This window comes from Chamaea fasciata, unplaced genomic scaffold (genome assembly GCF_029207755.1).
Source record: "Chamaea fasciata isolate MVZ Bird 193981 ecotype frontalis unplaced genomic scaffold, bChaFas1.0.hap1 SCAF_8, whole genome shotgun sequence".
NCBI lineage: Eukaryota > Metazoa > Chordata > Aves > Passeriformes > Sylviidae > Chamaea > Chamaea fasciata.
Window position 1 is genome coordinate 5,344,251 of NW_027094093.1, and position 21,995 is coordinate 5,366,245.

The 21,995-nt window shown below is 41.6% G+C and overlaps 2 protein-coding genes across 3 annotated transcripts in view; one reads left to right on the plus strand and one right to left on the minus strand.

The window, feature by feature from the left end:
* CPS1 (carbamoyl-phosphate synthase 1) overlaps nt 1–21,995 on the minus strand; it is a 179,740-nt gene that overhangs the window by 146,092 nt on the left and 11,653 nt on the right. The gene's annotated exons all lie outside the window — the stretch shown is intronic.
* On the plus strand, nt 1,764–20,094 carry MYL1 (myosin light chain 1). Of its 2 annotated transcripts, none has more exons than XM_066189452.1 (7): nt 1,764–2,058; nt 12,728–12,755; nt 15,864–16,007; nt 17,717–17,890; nt 18,404–18,481; nt 18,944–18,996; nt 19,775–20,094. In XM_066189452.1, exons 1-6 carry the CDS (start codon nt 1,939–1,941, stop codon nt 18,970–18,972), a joined length of 573 nt encoding a protein of 190 aa, XP_066045549.1. In that variant the 5' UTR covers nt 1,764–1,938; the 3' UTR covers nt 18,973–18,996; nt 19,775–20,094. The 2 variants fall into 2 exon arrangements, with proteins under 2 accessions (XP_066045549.1, XP_066045550.1); XM_066189453.1 differs by lacking the exons at nt 1,764–2,058; nt 12,728–12,755 and adding exons at nt 11,557–11,683; nt 12,455–12,479.

Below are 21,995 nucleotides of genomic sequence, written 5' to 3' on the forward strand. Positions count from 1 at the left end.
ACCTTCAGGATTCATTCTACTGATGGATTCACTGAAGCTGGGTTTGTGCAATATAAAACATCAGAATCACTAGAGATGCCCCCATCAGGCCCCTCGGGGATGACAGGCTCCTGCTGATCAGCAGCAGTGCAGAGAGTCCATGCTCCCACCTTCCCAGACAGCCCAGCAGAGCAGGAATCCCTCCATAAAGCACCTTGCAGGCAGCCAGCAGAGCTCATACATCACAGGCTTTAGCCTAAAGGCAGAGAAATAGGAAATAAAGTCCTTCCTAGTCTGTGTTCCCTAAAGCAGAGACTGAGCCAAGGCTTCAAATTATATCCATCAGTAGAAGTCTATTGATTCAAACGGGAAGACTCAACTTCCAGCATGTCACTTACTCATGGGCTGTAGCAGAGATCTGAGCATGATCCTACATGAAAGTACACCTTTAGCCACTCTCCATCCCTCTCCTTGGCATGTGTATTTTTGGTAAGTTTACCTTCCTTAAAACACATCAGTCAAAAATTCAAGTGCTTGGAAACCCTGCCAGATTTTGGAAGTCCAGACCTTCAAGTTTTTAACTTCTAAGTACAAAACACTCTAGACTATAGTTCATGAGACAGAAACACGGACCCCATCAAAAGCCTTGCACTTACTAGCACAAAACTTCAACAGTCTGGAGAGTAAATAGGAGAGGGATTGCTAGACAAAGGAGGAACAATCAGTGCTCTGAGATTTTTCTGTGGAAAACCTCAATCATGTGGACTCAGGGAAATCATCAAGTTTAAAAAGTCAGAAGGTGTTTTGCTGTCATGGAAAAAAGTCTAGTGAAAATACAAAAGCCATCTTCTCCTGAAAGCTGTGTCTCTTGGGGAGCATGGAGAGCAGGGACATCCATCGGGAGACTGAGGGGTAGAAAGATGAACAAGGGACACAGGATGGCAGGCAAACAAGGTGGAAACAGAAGTGTCTCCATTGCCTGATGGATAGTTTACAATAATAAATACATTACAAAGGGAAACCTTTCAGTGTGGGAAGACAACATGCAGCTGATCTCCATTCTATTAGGGCACAGCTGAACCCTCGGAGAGGAAAAAAAGATCAAAGAAAAAGATTAAAGGAAGCAATTTTCAATTTTAAACACAGTCTTAATGGGACGGAAAGGAAAAGTAAGAAGAGCTGAAAGACACCCAGGGTCAGGTCAGGGAGAGATGCCTTGGCTGAAGGTACTGCGGTGTTTTCCGTATTTGTCTGCTTTATTTTTAAACACCCAGAGCCTTCACTTGAGCAACACTTCCTTGAACAAAAAGCAAGCAGAGGAGGAGAGAAGGGCTGGAGAGAGAGAGATGCAAATGGGGTTGGAAAAATATGATCTCCCCAGCCATGAAAGTCAAAATTACTGTTTGAAACTGAATCCTCCTGGAGTACTACACAGGCATGGGGGAAAAGGGGAAGGGAGGGAAGGAAAGAAAGATTTATTACTTAAGCAGAACTAAAATTCTGATGAGAAAAAGGACTGTTCAATCCATATCTATTTCAGAACAATGGCAGATCTGAAACTGGGCTTGTTATATTTCCCTCTCCTTTGCATGCATAAAAAGACAGGGGAGGTGGATTGTGTTTTAAAGGGGAAAAAAGTCCCTTGATCTCATGAAGCCCTGAACTCTTATATTCCATTTATAGCTCTAGCTAGAATGACATCCCCCTTGATTATCAGGCTGTCCAATCCAGCTGCATGTGTCAGGACTGTATGAGGCACTAAGTGAAATATATATATGCCCTTACAGGGTTTAGCACATCGGGTCCACCTCCAGGGTACAGGCTGTAGCTCATTCTGACCACTGCTCCTCTCCCAGGAATCACTTGTTAAGTGGTTTTTGTTTGGGGTTTGGTTTTTGGTTTTTTTTTCCAACTTTTTTTTTTTAGGGCACTTTTACTTTCCAGTTGAAGCAACACAAAATGGCACCAAAGAAGGACGTAAAGAAACCAGCGGCAGCTGCAGCACCGGCACCTGCACCGGCACCTGCACCGGCACCAGCCAAGCCCAAAGAGCCCGCCATCGACCTCAAGAGCATCAAGGTAAATGGGTGAGCCTGTGCTCACAGGGGAAAGGGAGCAGAGTCCTGGCTAAGAGCTGCAGGGAAGCCTTGTGTGTGCTTGGTTCCGGTATGGGGACTGCAAGGAAATGAATGAGTAACCTCAGCCCATGGATTTGCTGACCTGCCTGAGCTTTTGACCATTTTAGCAGCTGCAGGGTGAAAGGCATGGCGCATGATTTAACAAAGGAGTGAAGCCTGGGGATGTCAAAAGTATGTTGGAGTGTGGAACTCAGAACTTTTTACCCAGTTGGTTCCAGTCTCACCCATTTGGTAAAGATAAATTTAAAATAAACACAAAACACCCCCCCCCCTCAAAAAAAAACCCAACCCTAAAGTAGGTACATGAGGACAGAAATGGGGTTACTGAAACATGAAATGCAATGTTTTCTCACAGCACTGTACAAAAAGCCAATCTTTTATTGTTTAAAATTCCTTTCCAAATTTTTGAACCACCTGATGGCCCTTCGGTCACGTGCCTTGAAATCAATATGACTTATCTTTAAAAGAAACAAAACAGAACTGTCTAAAACAGAGAGATCTGGCAGTTTTGCCTGTTTTCTTTTCATTTGCACTCTGCAACAAACATTGGTGAGACCACGAGCAAGAAAGCCATGGATGGAAGCATTTCAAGTGATTTCCTCTCATCTTTATATGTTTGCTCAGAATTCTTAATTTGCTGCAAATTGAAAGCAACAAAGAGAAGGAGTTTTCTGGAGGTTTCCCTCTGACTGCACTGTCATTTCTTCTCATTTTGTCTTTAGATTTTGCATGTCAACCAACATCACTAACTGTTGCACTGTCCCTTTGAAGAAAACTCCTCCATTTTGGGAGATTCTTCATTAGGAAAGAGGAGAGGGAGGCTAAGCAGTTAAGAGATGAAGAGACAGACTAGTTTCTCTGAGTAGGACTATAAATAGTTATTCTGCACCTACCTGGCAAGCTGATTGGTCCCAGGACCAATTTGCTAAATTCTACATAAAGAATCATGCCTATTATGGGTAAAAGAAGGACAAAGACTCCTGAAAGGACCTATACATGATGAATTGTATTTCAGACACCTTAATACATATAGTCCTGAGATGTTAAGCCATTTAGTGAAACTTCTCCAAGTTTACTTTAATTTTCCCAATCGGTAGTCAGTGTTTTTCTAAAAAAGTATGTATCTTCTCATAAGATTGAAGCTGAAGCCATTGACAAGAGGGGAGAAAAAAAAAAGACATTTAGAAATACTTAGAATTTTGAAGAGTACATAAAAAACCCACTAGTTTTGAGCATACTGTCTGAAAATTAGATTAGGCCTCACATTGCACTAGATGATGGGGAAACCAAGCTAGATTTCCTGCTAAAATATCTTAATATGATTTGATAGGTTTCTATGTCCAGTAATCAGGAGAAAATAAAATTTTGAACTCCATTGAACCTATCTAATCTATCTTTACATAAATAATTTACATAAATATTACCAGCTAAAAAAAATGTCTGATTGCACTCGGAGACATCTTTGTAGTTCACTCCTTTACCCAAAAGAAATAGCAGCAAGAAATATACACTGGTAGAACAGAGAGAACTCTCCAGGTTTTGTCATATTCAGATTGATTTAAAAAAAGATAGAATTTAGAGAGACTTTCTTTTGAAAGATACCAGACAAAATATTTTCTTCTGGGGTCCAAACCAGTCACCATAGGTTGGTACCCCTTTTCACATTTTGAGAGTACAGGTAGTGAAGGGAAACAATTTCAGGTTATAAGTCATTTGTCTAGGCTATGTCGCAGAGTCAGGAATCAAAGTTTTCTGAGTCTTAGCCCAGTCCTTCAATTATTTCTCAGTCCTTCCATTCAGTCACCAAAGTCTCAGCATGATAAAAGTTACAGCACCATTTCCAGCAAAACTTTGGAGGTAGGGACTACTTAAAACAAAGCTTTTGTCTGGGATTCAGTGAACAATCCTGACCTGGGGCTCTTTGCAGTGATTTACGAGACATGGAGACAAAACCTACATCACTTTAAACAAGGGGATCAGCTGGGCTGTGCTTCACTCCTCAGGTAATTCAATTCCTCAGGGAATTAGCAGCCATGTCGGAGCTTGATACTCAAGAGAGGTGATTGGGAATGTCAGGCTGCAGTGCCATGATGATTTGGGGAACCACACAGCAGGCAAACACACAGAAAGGCTTTGTTAACTTTACAAAGAGACATCCAAGCCCCTTGTTACAGCTGGGGTGGGTAAGGGTAGAGTTGCCCAACCAGGGCTTACAGCAGCCAAACGAGCCACATTTGGCTGTGCACTTCATTCTCAGAAGTACTGAGACCATTATGACTTCTGGCATCAGGAGTCATAATAATCTCCAAAACAAACATGGTGGTTTACAAACATGAGTGGTGATTCTCTTGGTTCTCTCTCTCCCCACTCAGATGCCTTTCCATGCCCATCTTCTGGGAATCTGGTTTTCTGAACTTTTTGGAGTACGCATTTTGCAACTTTGGCACTTTTTTTCTCCTTCCATAAGAGGACTGAAGCTGGGTTTGTCTGTCACTAACAGAAGCTGTGATAAAGTTGTGACAGGCCATTCATTCTTTTCTTTATCAATCTCTTGAAATTAACCAAATTGGAGCAAACATTTGGTGATTTGCTAGTGCCATCAGCAGCTAATATAAGATGTCCTTTTTTTGAGCAACATGTATTTAATATAAAACTGAGTAACAGGAATACCCAACTGGTAGATTTAAATCTCTAAACTCCGCTCTTTTACAGCTCACCTTGGGCCACAGTATAACAACCACAGGAAGAGAGTGAAGGCAGGGACAAAGAACTTGCTTTTAAATGGAAATGTGAAGACCTATTTCCCTCTACTCAGGGAACAGCATAAAAACTCAGTCTGCTTTGCACAAGCCTTTCCAGACCAGATGTATATTTCCAATTTTCCTTATTACTAACATGTCTTGGATTTGCATAGGAAAGATTAAATAGTAACTGACATGAGAACGGGGCAATGGATGCACCTGACAGCCACCACTAGGAACCAACCATGATTAAAATCAAAATGACCATATAAATAATTTTCTTAAGAGACCCCCAAGAATGCTGCAATTAAAACTGTGGCCCAGTACACTCCTAAAAACACAACTTACCTGTTTTATCAAACTTCTTCTCCTACATAAGCCTGAGTGAGAAGAAATGTTTAACTCATGAAAAGCACTAGTATGGGTCTATGTCTGCAACAACTGGGAGTTGTGAAACAGGATGATGCAGATGTCTCATGCTTGGTTTTGCAACCGAGGCACAGGGAAATGGATAAACTTCCCATTGCACAAATCTGTATAACTTAGTCCCTATTACCAACAAGAAAAGTATGTTGGTTTTCCAGGTGGAAATCTAAGGGTCCTTCCCAGCACACATAACCAGCCCTTGGACAGAGCCCAGGCTCATGAAATCAACTAGGATGGATGTTTTGGGATGCAAATGCTGAAGATGCTGAGGGCAGTGCTTCACAGGCTTCCCTCTGCACATGAGCGTATCTAGTGCCCTGATTTGATGTCACACACTAGGTCCTGTACTCCAAGGATTCAGCTGAGTATCTTCTCTTGAGCAGAGACAGAGATTGGGCCAGTGTCCACAGTGGAAGTGAGGTTCAGGGGTACACAAGGCTTCCTATGCTGTTATTTTCAAGACTGAAATCCCGGAACACCAATTATGCCATGCTCAACTGCAGATAAGGCACCCAAATGCTGAGAAGAAAAACACTTAAAAGCTACCAACAAGTAAAGACTTGCTAAAGTCTTGTGTAACTGTGTGATGCATGATGATGATGCCTGTTGCATGGAAGCAAGCCTGTGATTGTTTTTAACTGCAGAGCTCTTAAGGCAGTAAAAAGTGTTTCTCCAAGCGTCCCTATTTCTTGTTACGTTCATTACTTGAGTAGGTCATCTCTGAACAGATGTTGCCTTGGATATAACCAGAGAGAGACAAACTCACTAAAATGCACTGACAGAAAGCTCCTGGGCTAGAGGGCAAGCAGCACTGCAAATGTCAGCTGAAGCACTCGGAGAGCTCTTGTGATGCAGACAAACTCCACAGAAGCCGTGGAGTGAGGGCAGGAATGTCAACAGTAGCTTTGCTCAGAAGTGCTAAGGGCTTTCTTAGGAAGCAGCAGGTTTTGACTTGAAACTTTTGGCTCAGGTCTTCAAATCATGCCTGATCTATCTCCAGCTATGACTCCAGAAGGATTCCCTAGGACGGGTGATCTGTCAGACAAGGTCACCAGTCCCAAGCGCCCTTACAGGTAGGAAGGGGACAAATGTCAATATGAATTAGAAATGTAAAGCTGCCTCTGATGCCATCCAGACCAGCTTCCTGCTCCTGCTTTGACCAACGACACAGCACCACCCAGGATCCAGCTCGGCACAGCCCCAGGCACAGCCCTTGCCTCTGTGAACCTCAGCACTGACGTGTCACAGCCCCATTGCTGACAAACACAGGACAGGCAAGGACAGCATCAAGGTGTCCCAGGACAGGCCACTTGGACAAGGACTGCTGCACACCAACATATCCCCTTGGGACACTGCTGCAAACAACACACAAAACCCACAGCTTAGGTTTCTTTGCAAAGTTTTCAGAAGAACATTTCCTCCTTTTCTTCCTAAACTGCTGCTAAGCAAGGAGCCTATCAAAAGTAGAGACTGCCCACATATATTAGTAGAAACTTTTCCTTAATGTTGCTAGCTGGAAAAATAGTTTGAAAAATAATGATTTTTTTTTAACAAGATCCATTCTTAGTAATTCACAGTTTTAGCAGCATTTTAAAATAATATCTAAAGCCTTTGGAGTCTCTGGTGAATGGCAAACTTTGGTAGAAACAGTGGAAAGCAAATTACACAAAATGTAACATTTTAAGAGCTCACAGAGCAACTCCAAGTGTTCAACAGGAGTTACGTGGCAGAGCCTTAGTCCCATCAAAACAACCCCATAATATTTCTAAAATACTGTTTTAACCCCCTCAGAGTACAGAGACATTGTAAAAGATGGTAACAAGATATCTGAGTTAATCTTACATAAGGCAAGAAGAAGGTGACAAATTTAGCCAATGACAAGCAGAGAAAGAAGTTATCTGTAAGGAGATATGAAACAAGCAACCTGGAAATTTGCCCTTGTTTCACTAAGGCTTTATAACATCTTGCACCCACTGCCAAGAAGCACTTTCAACTGGCTGGTTTACCCCAGAGCACTTAAATGTCAAGTAGCAAGGGTTTAAATTACACTAATACTCTTACAGTGCCACTGGGAGGCATGTTAAAACAAGAAATCCCTCCAAAAGCAGGGCTCCAGAGCCTCACATCTTGTGTAGCCCCTTGATCATATACATTCAACCACAAAAGCAATTAGAATTAGGACATGTTTACAAGTGAGCACAGCTGAAGGCACTTTTGCTCCCAAGCTAATGAAATGTGTTCAAAAGGATATGATCAAGAGTGCAGCTACAGCACATATCACACCCAGACATTTCAGAAGGGCACATTAATTAAACGTCAAGGCTCATCCAAAAGTTTTTTGCACAGCTGCAAAGTAACTGTGAAGTTTCAAGTTTTAAAAAGCTATAAACAGGAAAGTCACAGAAAATGCTTAGGAAAAAAGTCAAATTAATCTGCAGTCAAGTCATTTAAACTCAGATATTTCTGAACTATTCTTTCAAACCTCATAGTATCTCACACACGCAATTTTCTCTCCCGTACTAATAGGGGTTGTTTTTATTCTTTCTTCAAATGTATTTCTAGGCAGCTCTGTTCTCAAAACAGACCTCAGTTTCTCGAGAGTTCTTCTTCTAATGTTTCTCATACAGCAGGAAGCTAAATCCATCGGGCTGTTGATTCTTACCTAAATGAGAGGAAGCCTCTCTTAAACCTGGGGCACTGATCGCACAAGTTACAGAACTGAGGTGAGGGATGGGAAAAGAACAACCTGCTTTTCAGAAGGGTTTGGACACTGTGTAACCCTGCACTCAGTGATGTCTACTAGAAAAGATGTGCAGCTGTACTGATAAAGGAGCAGACATTAATAGTGACCAGGTATCATATAGACTACTGTAGGCACAATCCTATCTTAACTTCATTTAAAAAAAAAAAAAAAATTCTTCCAGTCCTGAATAGAAGACTAAATATACAATGAGTATCCTAGGAGAATCTCAGATTTTCTCCTCTCTGATTTTCCAAGATATCTGATATCTTAGTCTTTTTTAAAGAGACAGTACCTTGAAATAGCTGGTGATTCTCTAGTAAACTCCTAAGATGATTCACTTCTTGTCATTCATCCAAAAGGTAACAAACTGATGGAGATGGGGCAGCTTAACGCTTTAACTCCCAGCAATACCTTTTCCCAAGGCTTTTCATCCTGTCCAGACCTCTCCTGAGTTACAGTGAGCACAAAGCAGCTGCACCTCAGCAGAGCTGTACTCAGCCCCAATGCCCACCAGGCTAAAGAGGAGAGCACAGCACCACACTGCAAAGCCTGGGGCCCTAAGGCACATAAACCAGCGATTTCTGGGAAATCAGGAACTTTGTTAATAATCTGGAAACAAGGATTTGTGTGGATTTGGTCTCTGTTTAGCTGGTGAGAAAGAGTTGCATACAACCCCATCAACTCCACCCTTCAACTGGGACCTGGTCAAAATGCCTCTGGCAACAGAATTACTAGAAGGTAGTCACAGACAATGCAAGGAATAAAACAAACAAAAAAAACCAAACTCAAAACACACCATCTTTTTCTTCAGCACAGAGAGCCTTCTGGATAATAACTCTGCCCATAAATAAGGGCTATATGAAGTTAGAGAAAGCCAAGTCATTCTGGTCTTTCCCGTGTGTTGCAGTTCAACCTTTCATTCTTTTTGCTAGGGGTGGGACGTTCAGTTTTTGTCAAACTGAACTCCCTGAAATATCAAAATTTCAAGCCTTGAGACTCACAGTGTCCTCTGACAATGCAGAGAACACTGCTAGGATCAGAACTAAGACGAGATGACTGCAAAATACTTCTTTGGCCCTTTTGAATTTTCTGAAAGCTCCTTTTAAAATCATAACTCTCACCTTTAATTTCTTCTAAGGAGTATTTGAAATATTTCTCATCTAGGCCATTTTGAAGTGGCCCTTACTGAAAGCAAGTACAGTTTAACCCCCCAACAGACCTATGGTCTTAAAGCAGGGCAATTCTTAATTTAAGTGAATGCAACATGCCCATGCTAGAATATTCCTCCCCAGTAGAACTCTGTCTAGTGAGATTTTATGCCAGGATCAGTGCTAAAATGAAGGGCTGATATGGTGCACTACTTTTTCCTCATCTGAATTCTGAGCCAAATTCTCATATTGCCAAAAGACCATCAGCTTATGTGTAGACCCCTCTCAGTTGATAATATCTGACAGCCCATTTAAGCCAGGTGACTAATCCAGGTATCTGTTTTCTATGCCCAAGACAAATGCACTCTAATTATTTTCTGCTTGTCATCTTTCAGAATGAGTTTTACTGTAGCCAAACATAGAAGCTACCTGTTCAAGAAAAGGAGTCTAAGTTTTCCCTAAAACAAAACCAAAAAAAAATCAGATTTCTTTTCAGGGGAACATTTCCCAGTTGCCAGCACTGGAGAGCAAGACTCTGAGGGCAGAAAGAAAATTCTACAAAAAGCAACATATCACATTGACCCACAGATGATTTCAGCTCTGCCAAAGCCTTTCAAAAGCTCTTCTATTAATGCATGGGAACTGATGGCCAAGATCTGGATGAGCTTTCCCACTCACTTGAATTCCAGCCCCAGCCAGTGTAAATCAGGAGCTCTGCACCGTGCTAAATCTATGTCAGCAAACCCAGAGCAAAACCATCAGACCCCTTTCTATGCAGCCACACCTGATTGTGGCTACACCTCCCTGTTCCCACAGGTTAATAGATTACAAACAGCAAAAAATCCCCACCAAAACCCAACAACAAACCAACCAAAAGCAAAGAATTGCCACCGGAGCTTTTTTCATACTCAGTATGTTTCCAGATATTTCTAAAAATTTGCAAATAATTTGTTCAAACAGAGCATTTTGCAGCTAAAATGGCAAGCACAGAAAAATCTTTGTAGTTGCATCTTTACTTTTTTTTTAAATAGGAGGTAGGAGGTTAGTATCTCAAATCCACTTAATTTGATTATTCAGTTTAGAAACAATAGTAGAATTAAGTATGATTGAACTTGATTCTCTCACTCAGAGTATTCAACATACTGAAAAGACACAATCATAAAGGTTATCCTTCTCCTCAGGGTAACTAAGCAAGCTACAGAAGAAGGGTTTTCTCCCTAATCACAACATTAGAAAACCAGGAGCAGTGACTGCTTAGCAGAGGCAACCAATAGAAATTAAAAGGGGGGATTTGAGTGCAGAACTAGGAGTCTGTTGTTGTCACACAACAATTCCCACCCTGGCTTTATGACACTCTTGATCTGGTTGAGGCAACAGGGAAAGGAGGAAGCTTGGAGCAAGGTTTGCCAGTCCTTTTCCATGCCATAACATCCATTCAGATATTCGACCTGGTCTTGGGGGATGCTACATGGTGGGCCTTGATCTTTGCTGTTAAAGCAGCTGCAGCCTCTACCTCCTGCTCCCTATCTGTGGGCCCACCATGACCACGCTGCAACCCAAAAAAGCCAGCACGCCTTTTCCCACCATGAACAGTCATCCTTCCAGCTCCCAAAGGCTTTTGGGGTCCTTAGCTCCTATCACAGCTTCTTCTTTGCCTCAACCTCACAAACACCTGAGCAGCACCATCTCTGTACACACCTGTGAGCTCTAAACCCAGCACCCTGGTGCCCTGCCTAACCCAAGCCCCAGAGGAAGAGTATCCTAGAGATCACAGGCTACTATGAATATAGATTTCCCATTGGTTCCAAAATACAGAGATAACTTTTCTCTTTAAAATGTTAACAATTTGGAAAACGTGATCAGTGCAGAGGAAGAGCTTCATGGCAGGATACCACCTCTGTTGACAGATAACTTTTCTGCTCAGTGTCAACAACTGAGCAGACAGGCAGCAGTACTACTCCTCTAATGGTGGGCACTGCATTATCCATGTGAGGGGCTGAGCAAAGCCCAGCAAAGATTTGAGGACCATTCAGCTGCATCTTGCACATCCTGCAAGCCACGTGTGAAAGCAGCCAGCCGGGAAAACATGTGGCACTGCTCACCGTCAGTGCTCCTTGCTCACTGACTCTACAGCTTATCAGAGAAATAGAATCCTTCCCTATAAGGAGGTCTGGACAAGGAATATCTCCTCCTGATGGTAATGGACCCAGAAAGTGCTGACATGATTCAAACTTATTGCTTGTCACTCCCTGCCCCTCTTCTGCCTCCTAAAAATAGCCATCATAAGATGTCTATCAAGACATGGAGCCTCCTGTCACTTTGCCCTAAGAAAGCTAAAGAACTCGCCAAGGGGAGGGACCTCTTCCTTCTGACACCTAATCCAGGCAATGCCGTCAGCACCACCAGATAAATAAGGGGAAGAAAGGCAAGGAAAGCAGGACCACTCTCAAGACCTCTCAGCTAATCCTTCCTGCCTGTCTGCTGCTCTGCATTTCCAACTCAACCATGGTGGGTGCACTGGAAAGCTAATAGTTAGCAGCCAGCCAGTGTGTTTTACAGAAGTAAATCGGGCTTCTTGCCCATGTTAGGTCTTGGGGGGTGGGGGAAGGACAGTCCAGAAGACAGTTTAGGTTTGTTTGGTTTTCCTGTTTAAACCTAAAGGACTGTGCAAGGTTTTCCAGTTAGCCTCCAGTTCCGAACCAGGCAACAGTAGTGGTGCAGCTCCCACAGCTTCCAACAGAAGGGTTACAATTTCCTAAGCTTTTTTTAAATCAAATGCAACCAGCTAAAGTGGCAAGGAAAAATCATGTTTTTATATAAGCAAATATCAAGGATTAGTAGTTTATGAAACAACGTACCATCAAAAACTAATTTGAGACGTAAACTTTAAGGGATTAATTTAATGTCTGTGTTAATGAAAAAAAGCTGCTTGTTTAGAAATATTACATTGAATTGTATAACTAAAATGGATCTATGCTAAAACAGTAAATGGACCTGATGGTCATTAATTACTTCTTTTATAGTTAAGAGACTTTCAATTTTTGTTGCTTCTTGCCACAGCCCTGGCATTCCCTGGGATGTAGATGTTGATGAAAACTTTAAGAACAGACTAGCTGATACATTTTTATGCAGGAAGGTGCTAGATTAGGTTGCCATGGCCTAACTACATTAGGCAAGACAGAAGCGAAAGCTCTCAGGTACTTTGTGCTATTTACTTTCTCTCAGTGCATTTTCAGCAGTACTAGTTCTCTTTCTCTCTCTTTTTCTCCCCAACTGCAGTCCTTCTCTGCTGATGAAATCAATGGTAAGTGAAATCAAAGTTAAACTTTAACAGGGGGCAGGAGGGGGAACAAAATGGCTACCAAATGCTACATATTCACTAGCCTTAACAGCTCTTTTGCTATCTGCATTACTTCTGCACATTTGACAGGCCACTTTTTTGCTCTTCTGGAAGATGACTCACGGATTGAACTGGATGCTTTAGAAAACACACAGGTTCTCCCCCAGCCCCCCTTCCTAAGCTATTTTTTGTGATTGATTTCCTTCCAACAGATCGAGTTCTCCAAGGAGCAACAGGATGGTAAGTTACAAGAGAGCTGATGCATTTTACATGGATGTGGGTTCAAAAAAGAGCCACAGGCTCAGGAATTAACTTGTATGAAACAATGAGCTAAGACTTCATCTGGTATAAATCACCACACTCTTGACTTCAGAGCGGTGATGTCTTATGCTGAAAGTGGTGACCCTAGATCTACATGTAATTTATCTGGATGTTTGTTTACATGCTATCTGAACTGAGAAGTTTATACCATGGTACAAAGAGGAGATACATTGCCTCTACCTACTAAACATTCTTCACTTGTACTCCTGTTCCGGCTCTTCACAAGGATGCTGAAAATAAATCTTGAACTTGACAGTCCCAGGGGAAATAGGCAGAAGGAGGACAACAGAAGGAGGAATTGGGTTGAAAATTTAACTTAGCTGCTGTGACTTTGCAATCTCACATGAACAGAAGACGCATGAGTTCTACATGTCACTTTTGCCAGGAGGTGTTGTGGAAGGAGAGGAACAAAGGCTGTTTTGCTGTAAAAATATTCTTTAAGCATGGAAATAGTCAGCAGATAAGTGACTTGTGTAAACTGCTGCTTACACAATGGTCTGGATATTCTGCAATTCTTGAGCACCTTGCTGTATTCTTTAATTTCCAAGCAACTTGCAATTTTTTGTTTCAATCTTCTAGAAAGAGACAAAAAATCCGACATGAACAATGGTTCTCAATGAAGCTCTGGAAATTTAGTTTTAGCTGTTTCAAATAGAAATGCATTTGGGCTATATCAAGTAATATTTTAAAATGTCAAAAAAACAGTAGCACATATAGTGGACTGAAGGAAGTGTTTAGAAAGGAAGATACAAGGATTTCCTAGAAATCCTGAATAGCTAGAAACAGGTCTTGAGAGAGCCCTAAATTTTGTGAAGATGAGCCTGCTCTCAGTAACACCATCAAAGCAATAAGGAGAGCTATAGTGCAGCAAGTGAGACTGGTAACATTCTCTTCTTGCAGTCCAAACTCTCTTGGTCACCAAGGAAGTCATTTGGACTCTTCCTTACTTCTTAATTCTGAAAATTTTACAAAAGGATTGGGTGGGTTTATGGAAAAATGTCCTCAATTCAAAGCTGCTGGCATGCGTAATGAAGCAAAACATCTCTTTCAGCTTCCCTACGTATTTCAGATCATCCAGCTGCTGTAACGTTACAATGGCTGAACCAAGCAGCAGAGCAAACAGAAACTACTTGAGAGAGGGAGAATTTCCCAGGAGCAGATCTGCCCCCCCTCAGTAACTATCTCCATCTGCACAGGCTGATGCACCAGCAGCTGAATAGTACCAGTCTGAGACAGACTTTGAATGTGCTTGCTCCAGCAGAGGTGTAAACTAGGTCTGGCCATTAAAAAAAAAATTAAAAATAAAAATCCACAGCAAAGATACATTGCAGTGAAATACGTGCCTGAGAGATGAAAATAAATCAGTCCTTTTCTGCAAGCTGGGGAGCAGAACCCATTAAACATAAAACTTCATGGGATTTACAAAATGGAGAAATTCTCCTGATGGCTTTGCTATTAGCACGCTAGCATTGTTTTATACCTCACTGCAGCTAAATGTCATTGATTTGGCAGGTGAAAGATCAGATCATATGGTATAAATCACTACAACTCCACCCACCTCAGCTGCTGGAGCTGATATCAGGAAGCTCTACACAGGTCCAGGAGGCCATAATTTCATACCCTGCAACAAAAACTGGAAGGAAAGAGAGGTAGCAGCAAAGGGTTATAGGTGTCTCACATGAGACAGTAAGAAGATTATTTTCAGATGTATTAGATTACAGCCTAGCAGGCTGACACTGGGTTTCAGTGCTCTCACTGGGTGCCAGCAACAACTCCACCAAGGTGGTACAAGGAAGACTAAAGCAAAACAATAAATACCTCTGCAGCACATGTCCCCAGCACAAGATGAATGAAGATATGATCCAAAATGTGGCTTCTTACTCCTAAACCTGCCCCAAAGCAGAATGAACATCACACAGGCTGTGAAACACAAAGTCTGCGTGGCTGCTGGATGAGAATCATGACCAAGGAAAAGACATTTTACTCGGTTTACTTGAAGCTAAACCACAGCATCATCAGACACTGCAGTGCAGAAGAGATCAACAGCACAGACCAAGATGCACGTGCCATATGGGGTTCAAAGCTAGCTTTTTAGCCACACACTTGACCTTTGTCCCCTCTTCCTTTTTTTAAAGCCACATTTCTTTATTCAAATACTCTAAAAAGCAAAAAAAAAAAAAAAAAAAATCATATGATTGACGTGGAACTTCACAACCGAAGATGAATGCCGGCAGTACAATGAAGGCAACTACCTGTGCTGATATTTTTAGGAGAAATCCCTGTACCCAAAGGCTTTGTCCAACAAGGGGAAATAAGTGAACACTGATCACTAGGCAGCACTTAAAGAAGTGAAGTCTCAAAGTGAACACACTGGAAATGCACAGGAAAAAGCACCACATGAGTACTTCCACTGGAAAAAAGAAATATTCATGCATCTGTAAGAAGCAGGGACAAACTACAAAGAACAGAAAAAAAAGAGGGAACAAACATGTTTGGAAATACCACTGTAGGGCAATTTTAAGGGAAAACAACAGTAGAAGCATTTGAAACCCACCTTCAAGTATCCTATTAGCACTGTGTAGTTGAGATGCTGGGATTGCAGGCAGAACCCACTGAAGCAGGCAAAGGTTTTGCACTCCTAGGCACCTGACAGTCCCAGTTCTCTGGAGAGATAAGGTGGAGAGGATAACAACATTTTTACCGTCTGCTGTTACATCATGTGAAGAAACCTGCTCTTGAATGACAATGTTGGTAGGGAACTTATCTTTCCTTGTCCTTGAAACAACTACAGGGTCAATCATAAAGCTATTGATGGCTATTAGAGCCAGGAAAGATAGGAAAGGTAGATATAAAAGTTTAAAAATAGTGAAACTGAAATGTCAGATGGGAGGAGTTTTTCTTGGGACTGTGGGCCAAAGATTCCCCTGGCTAACTCCCCTGGAGTCAGTGGAACAGTGCCAGGAGACAACAGGCTCACATCTTGGTCAGTAGGGAGCTGCCTGGCTCAATGTTGCTCTTCTCTTGCAGACTTCAAGGAGGCCTTCCTCCTCTTTGACAGGACTGGTGATGCCAAGATCACCCTCAGCCAGGTTGGCGATATCATCCGGGCACTGGGGCAGAACCCTACAAATGCAGAGGTCAACAAAATCCTGGGAAACCCCAGCAAAGAGGGTAAGTGCCCTACAGTCTCTTTTGGGCTGTTCCTGAGATTAGGGAACAGCAGCGAGGCAACACCAAAAGTCACAGCAGGAGAGAGGGGAGCTTTTGCTCTGATGGGGAGCAAGGGGGACTATGCAACAATACATGGCATTTCCCTCATTCCTTAGGAAAAGAAGGATACTGATGGGGAATAGAGGAAAACCTTCTCCTTAAGACATGGAGAGTTCTCTATAGGGCCCGTTTTGGTGTCAGCTCAGTGCAGGTGTAACACACATTGTGGCTCACAGTCCGTTAGTGCCCCAGCCTTTGCTTGGAGAGCTGTGAGTCCATTTCTAACAACTGATACTCAGTTCTTCAGGTCCTTCCAGTGCAGGAACTTCTGCATAAGCCAAGACATGCCCTGGGACTGGAAACCCACCTGTCTATTTCAGCTGACTGGAATGGTCTTCCCAAAACTCCTACAAACCTGGGCACACTGAAGCATATGTTGACCATTTATTATTGCAGCCATTTTTTATTTCCTTTTCCTCCCTTTTAGAGACAAAAAAAAGAAAGGATAAATACTATAGTTCCCTCATTTTAACAAGGACCTAGAAGCAGGTGAGCCCTGATTTCAGTCATGCAGAACCATATTAAGATGGGCTAAATTATATTCACATCCTCTGGCCTGGTAAAGACAACTCTGAGGAACAATTCAGAAAGCTTTGGCAGCAGCAGGAAGCTTTGAGGACTAACACAGAGGTGAGATCATACCAGGACTTTTAGTGATTCCAGCAATAAATGACAATGACTTTGATATAGCTGCATAGGCTTTGTAACAACTGTATACTGAAAAATATCTGTCCATCTATTTCCACCTATTATATTTTGTTGCTGCCCAGATGAAGGCTGGCAATGGAAAGATCCAGGACGAAAGAAGGAAGAATAAAAAAGATTGTTTTATTTGGCAGCCTTGCTAAAAAAAAAAGAAAAAAAAAAAAAAAGAAAAAAAAAGAAAAAAAAAAGAAAAAAACCCCAAAAAACAAACAAACAAACAAACAAACCAGAAAACAAAACAAAACTAAATGAGCAACACTTGGGGAAGTTCTCACCGAGGAATAAAACTTTAAGGTCCTGAGAAAAAAGGGGTTAGATGAACTAAGCTTGGGAGGTCAAAAACCTTCATTGTGAACATGCCCAAATTTACTATTGGCAACCCACCACTCTGTACTTTCCTAGTTTTAATTCGTTTATTCTTTTGCTAATAGGCTCTGCCACCACATCAAAGAGACCCTGAAGAGGTCAGTAACATGACAGCATCCTCAGTGGCTTGTCTAAGTCACCACATCCTACTCAGGTTACCTTTTCCCTATTGCTGGGGCTCAATATTTTTGTTTGATTGCATTCTACAGTGCTCTCACTCCCCAAATCTTTTCAAGATTAACTCATACAACAAATCTCATTTTTGGAAGAAAAATATAGCATGCACACAAGCATACAAAGCTATGCGAGAAGGATCCTGGATGTGAAAAATCAGATGTATGCGAAAACTAACTCACAGAATAAGAGAATCCAGATTCTGCAAAGGAACTGTCAACTTCTGAGGCAAAGACTGGAGTAAAGGCTAGAAAGAGCTGTGAAAAGGAGACAGGGGATGCTCTCCCACATTTGAGGAATGAGGAATACACATACAAATATCTAGCACAACAAATACCTAGTAACAAGTAGTGTTTCTTTTTCAGAGATGAATGCCAAGAAGATTACCTTTGAAGAGTTCCTGCCCATGCTGCAAGCAGCTGCCAACAACAAGGAACAAGGCACCTTTGAAGACTTCGTTGAAGGTCTGCGTGTCTTTGACAAGGAGGGCAACGGCACAGTCATGGGTGCTGAGCTCCGTCACGTGCTGGCTACTCTGGGTAAGGGATCATCCTCTCTGCAAGCACTTCCAAAACTGCTGCTCTTGGGGAGAGGAAGAAAAGGTAGTCCAAACAGTTTGAAGAGGTAGGGGGCTACAAAGGCAGACAAGACTCTGGGTTTCCTAACTGTGAATCCACAAAGAAAGCAAAGAGAGCTTTGGGGTTCCAACTAAAGACCAAAGGAAAAGGCCAGGCTTGTGACATCTAAATTCAGACAACATATTAAGTGACTGCTATTTGATGAATAGAGAGAAAAGTCTCTACATCTCAGTGACATAACAAAAATGGACAAAAGTAGAGGATTCATTGCATTGTTTCTTTACTCTGTAGGAGTAACTAGAATCCCTATGCATATATGTCTCAGTCTTCTAAAGAAAGTTAAAATTAATTAAGCTCATGTCATATATAGGTGTTTTTCCACTAACTCAGAAAATAAGAAATGCCTTTGGAAAAGCTGTAGGTTTCAGCCTCAGTTCTGTGTGGGAGAATGAAACAAGCTCTCTCCACTCTCAGGTGAGAAGATGACAGAAGAAGAAGTAGATGAACTCATGAAAGGTCAGGAGGACTCAAATGGCTGCATCAACTATGAGGGTAGGTGCAAGATGGTTCAGCATCCATCCTACATTTCTCCTCTCTCTTACAGTTTCATTACAGTAAGAAGTAAGTATTCATTTTAGCTTCTCAGGCAAATCAGACCAAGCTCCAGCTGAGTGGCAAAATGCTTATCCTGCAGTCACACCATGCAAAAGACTCAATTTGGCCACAGCAGAGGAGGCTGTATAGGTCAATACCAAATCTCTAGGCTCTGACTTTCTGTAAGGCAGTTGCAGTGATTGTATCCAATAGCTACTGTCTTATCACACTTAAGCAAGAAGAGACCTTGATTTGTACAACATTAAACACTTAAAACTTTTTATCGCCATATCAGATCAAATCCGACCAGGTACATATTTTTAATGCCATCAGCTCATGAACAGCTGGTAATTTTAGAGTTATTTCCCAGGGTAATGTTTGGTGCACCTTCTAACTAGCATATCTGGTTTTTTTCCACAGCATTTGTAAAGCACATCCTGTCTGTCTAAGAGGAATTCCCCAGGTACCAACTGGTATGTTCTTCTCATTTGCACACTTACCTTCATCTGCTTGCTATCCATAAAGGCTTCTATATACCCATGGCCAACAGAGGCTACAAAACCATGATACCAACATTAGCCTAACAATATGAAAAGAATGGGATTGTTGTCCAGAAGCAGAGATAGCAGGAGTGCAGGTTCCTGGCTCTTGTTCACAGCCCTGTAACTCACCAGTGTTTAGTAGGTTTTTCAAAAACATATTGACAGCCTGAGACATTTATCCTACAAGCACAGTTGAGATCTCTTTAAAGGGTAATCAAAGCCTCATCTTGCAATAATTTGTAGCTTTCTGTTAAGACAGAGTGGCCTGAATACTCATGTGAGCTATTGAGAACAGGTCTTTAAACAAAATAATCACCTGAAGAAGAGTATTGTCACAGTCATGATCAATAGCCAAAAGAGGGCTTCAAAAGTTCCCAATTATTTAGCACTTCTCCTACAAGTAAGGAAAAATAAAAACAACAACAACAATCCCCCTCTCCACCCCCTAGCCTTTATGTGCTACTATTCTGTCCAGAGGAAGGAAAAAAAAAACCCACAAAAAAACCCTCAAAAGAGCAGCTGTCTTTAAAATGCAAACAAACTATTGTGGGCTTATGTGAACAGTCAGTTATTCTATCCAAGGAAATACACATTCCCAACTGTAGGAAACAAACACCTCAAACCAGAAATCAAGGGCTCAGTTTGTCATTTTGCAAGTGTTTCTTCAGCCAACATTGACTTCAAATACAACTCTCCCATTCCTTCCCAGAACAAGCCAGAATTAGAAAGACCAGATGGCACTCGAGATTTGCCTGAAATTCTTGCTCAGTCTGTCACCATCAACATGGAAACTGCATAGAATTGGATGATATGACTCCATCCCACCATCTTCTACCAGCACATCCATGGGTATCACCTTTGGGACACTACACCTTCATTTAAAAAACCTGAGCTTTTACCAAAGCAAAGCACATGGAAGAAACTCTACCATCCAGGGTCCATCCATCCCAATCATCTCTTTCCATGTTATTTGCATTGAAACAATGTCATTTCTTGGAAAAATAAAGCATCCATAAATCCTTGTGGTCACTTTGTGGCTATGAAGTCTTTTTTTTTTTTTCCCATCTGTTCAAACCCACTCAAAGTAGCATTCAGCAGTTAATTCATTTTCCCTGTACATTGCACACCATAAAATAAAGTTTTATAAAAAATATAAATATGGACATTTCCAGTAGGTCATTTCACTTGATCTTAATGAAAAATGCTTTGTTTGGGGTCTGGGAGGAGGAGTAATTAATTAGGGCACTAAAGATGCATGCCCATCTAATTAATTAGGGCACTGACAACATCAGCATTTACAACACTTTTGGGGGAAGACCTGGTATGTTCAGGTCGGAACCACTCCAAAGGTGGCAAGATCCAAAACCAGGCAGGGTGGCCCTGCTGCAGGGGACCATGCAGGGCCACTTTTCCCAGCAAAATCTCCTCTGCACTGCTGCAAGAACAGGTAAGCAGCACTCTTAGGGAAGAATCCTACCTGCTGCCTCTATTTACAGCTTTATGGAGAATCAGAAAGAGCAATCAGAAGTTACAGCTACCCTGAAACACTCCGTACCTGGGAACAGGCCCAGCACCAGGCAAGAAGAGGCCAACTACCCCTTCTGCCCATTGCTCAGGGAAGTATTGTTACATCCCTGCCCTTAAATGTCGCCCCTCTCTCTTCCTTAAGTGTTCATGAAACTGCCTTAATCCCCATCTGGGTATCAGCCTGTTCTATTAAAATCCTACCTTGCCTTATTGAGTTGCTATGCACCAAGTGACCATAATTCAAGTGCCAACAGGTGCAGCGGGGGTGGCTGGCACCAGAATAAACCACAGCCATTCAAACAACAGCTGCCTCTTTCCTGAGGCTTCCCAAAGAATCTCCCATTTAAACCTTCACCATGCTGGTGCACAGGGCCAAATGAACCTGGGAGTTATACCCTGCCCAGATAGTTTACAAAGGGTAGCAGTTGCTACACTCAAAATGAAAAAGAAAAAAAAAAAAAAAAAAAGGGATGGAAGAAAGAAGTAAAAAGGAGTTATTAAACTTTGTCCTAAAGGGGCAATTTTAAAAAGTGCAGGATACATAAAAAGATTCAAAACACTGCTACATATCCTACTGTTCCTCAGCATCTTGCCTACACACCCATGCTCCAGGCAGCTTCTGTTTCTAAGAAACTGTGGGTCTCAGTTGTTGGGAAAGCAAAAAACTGAAAACCAAACCAACATTACATTTTATATATATATATATATATGCATGTATGTATGTATGTATGTATGTATATGTATATGCTGTCAGCCTCTTTTTCACCCTGCCTTTTCAAGGCTGCACTGACATATGGCTGCAGAATCTTTTTAGTCCAAGGCTGGACACCGCCCTAAAGGAAAGGCTGTATTTTCCACGATGGGATTTTTTTGGAAATTGCAAGTTCTACTAACTTCTAAAATATTTGGGACTCAAGTAACTAATGAAGTCGGATGACTTCTCATCACTGTAGAAGCAGACAGATTTGGAAGTTCACTAGTTTCTAAGAACTCACATTAAAATTTTTTGTTTAAAATAAAATGCCAGATTATGAGACATAACAAGGCTGACAGTACTCTGGATTCTAATTGGAAGGAATCAAGGTAATACTAATTACACTACTGTCACTCCTCGAAAATTAAAATACAAATAATTGTTGCAGACAAAACAGATGAAAACAGAGAATACTCCATTCCTATTAAACTGAGGTCAAGCCTCAGAGTATTTCATACAGCTGTACAGGGAGTGGATTTTTATGCTATCCAAAGGTTTTAGTAATTTAAAAATTTCCACCCTAAATTGAGACAAATACTGAAAAAAATGTTCACATTCTCATAAGATCTTAAATAACTCAGTCATTTATAAAGAAAAGCAAACACTTTATATACTACTAGACTCTTTCAGCTAGTGACAGCTTCAACAT

What these genes read in the sequence shown, in the direction of transcription:
- MYL1 (XM_066189452.1), top strand. Translation starts at nt 1,939, where the DNA reads ATGGCACCAAAGAAGGACGTAAAGAAACCAGCGGCAGCTGCAGCACCG. An exon ending in CTCCAAGGAGCAACAGGATG is followed by an intron (nt 12,756 to 15,863) that starts GTAAGTTACAAG and finishes CTTCTCTTGCAG; the next exon opens with ACTTCAAGGAGGCCTTCCTC. An exon ending in TCACGTGCTGGCTACTCTGG is followed by an intron (nt 17,891 to 18,403) that starts GTAAGGGATCAT and finishes CTCCACTCTCAG; the next exon opens with GTGAGAAGATGACAGAAGAA.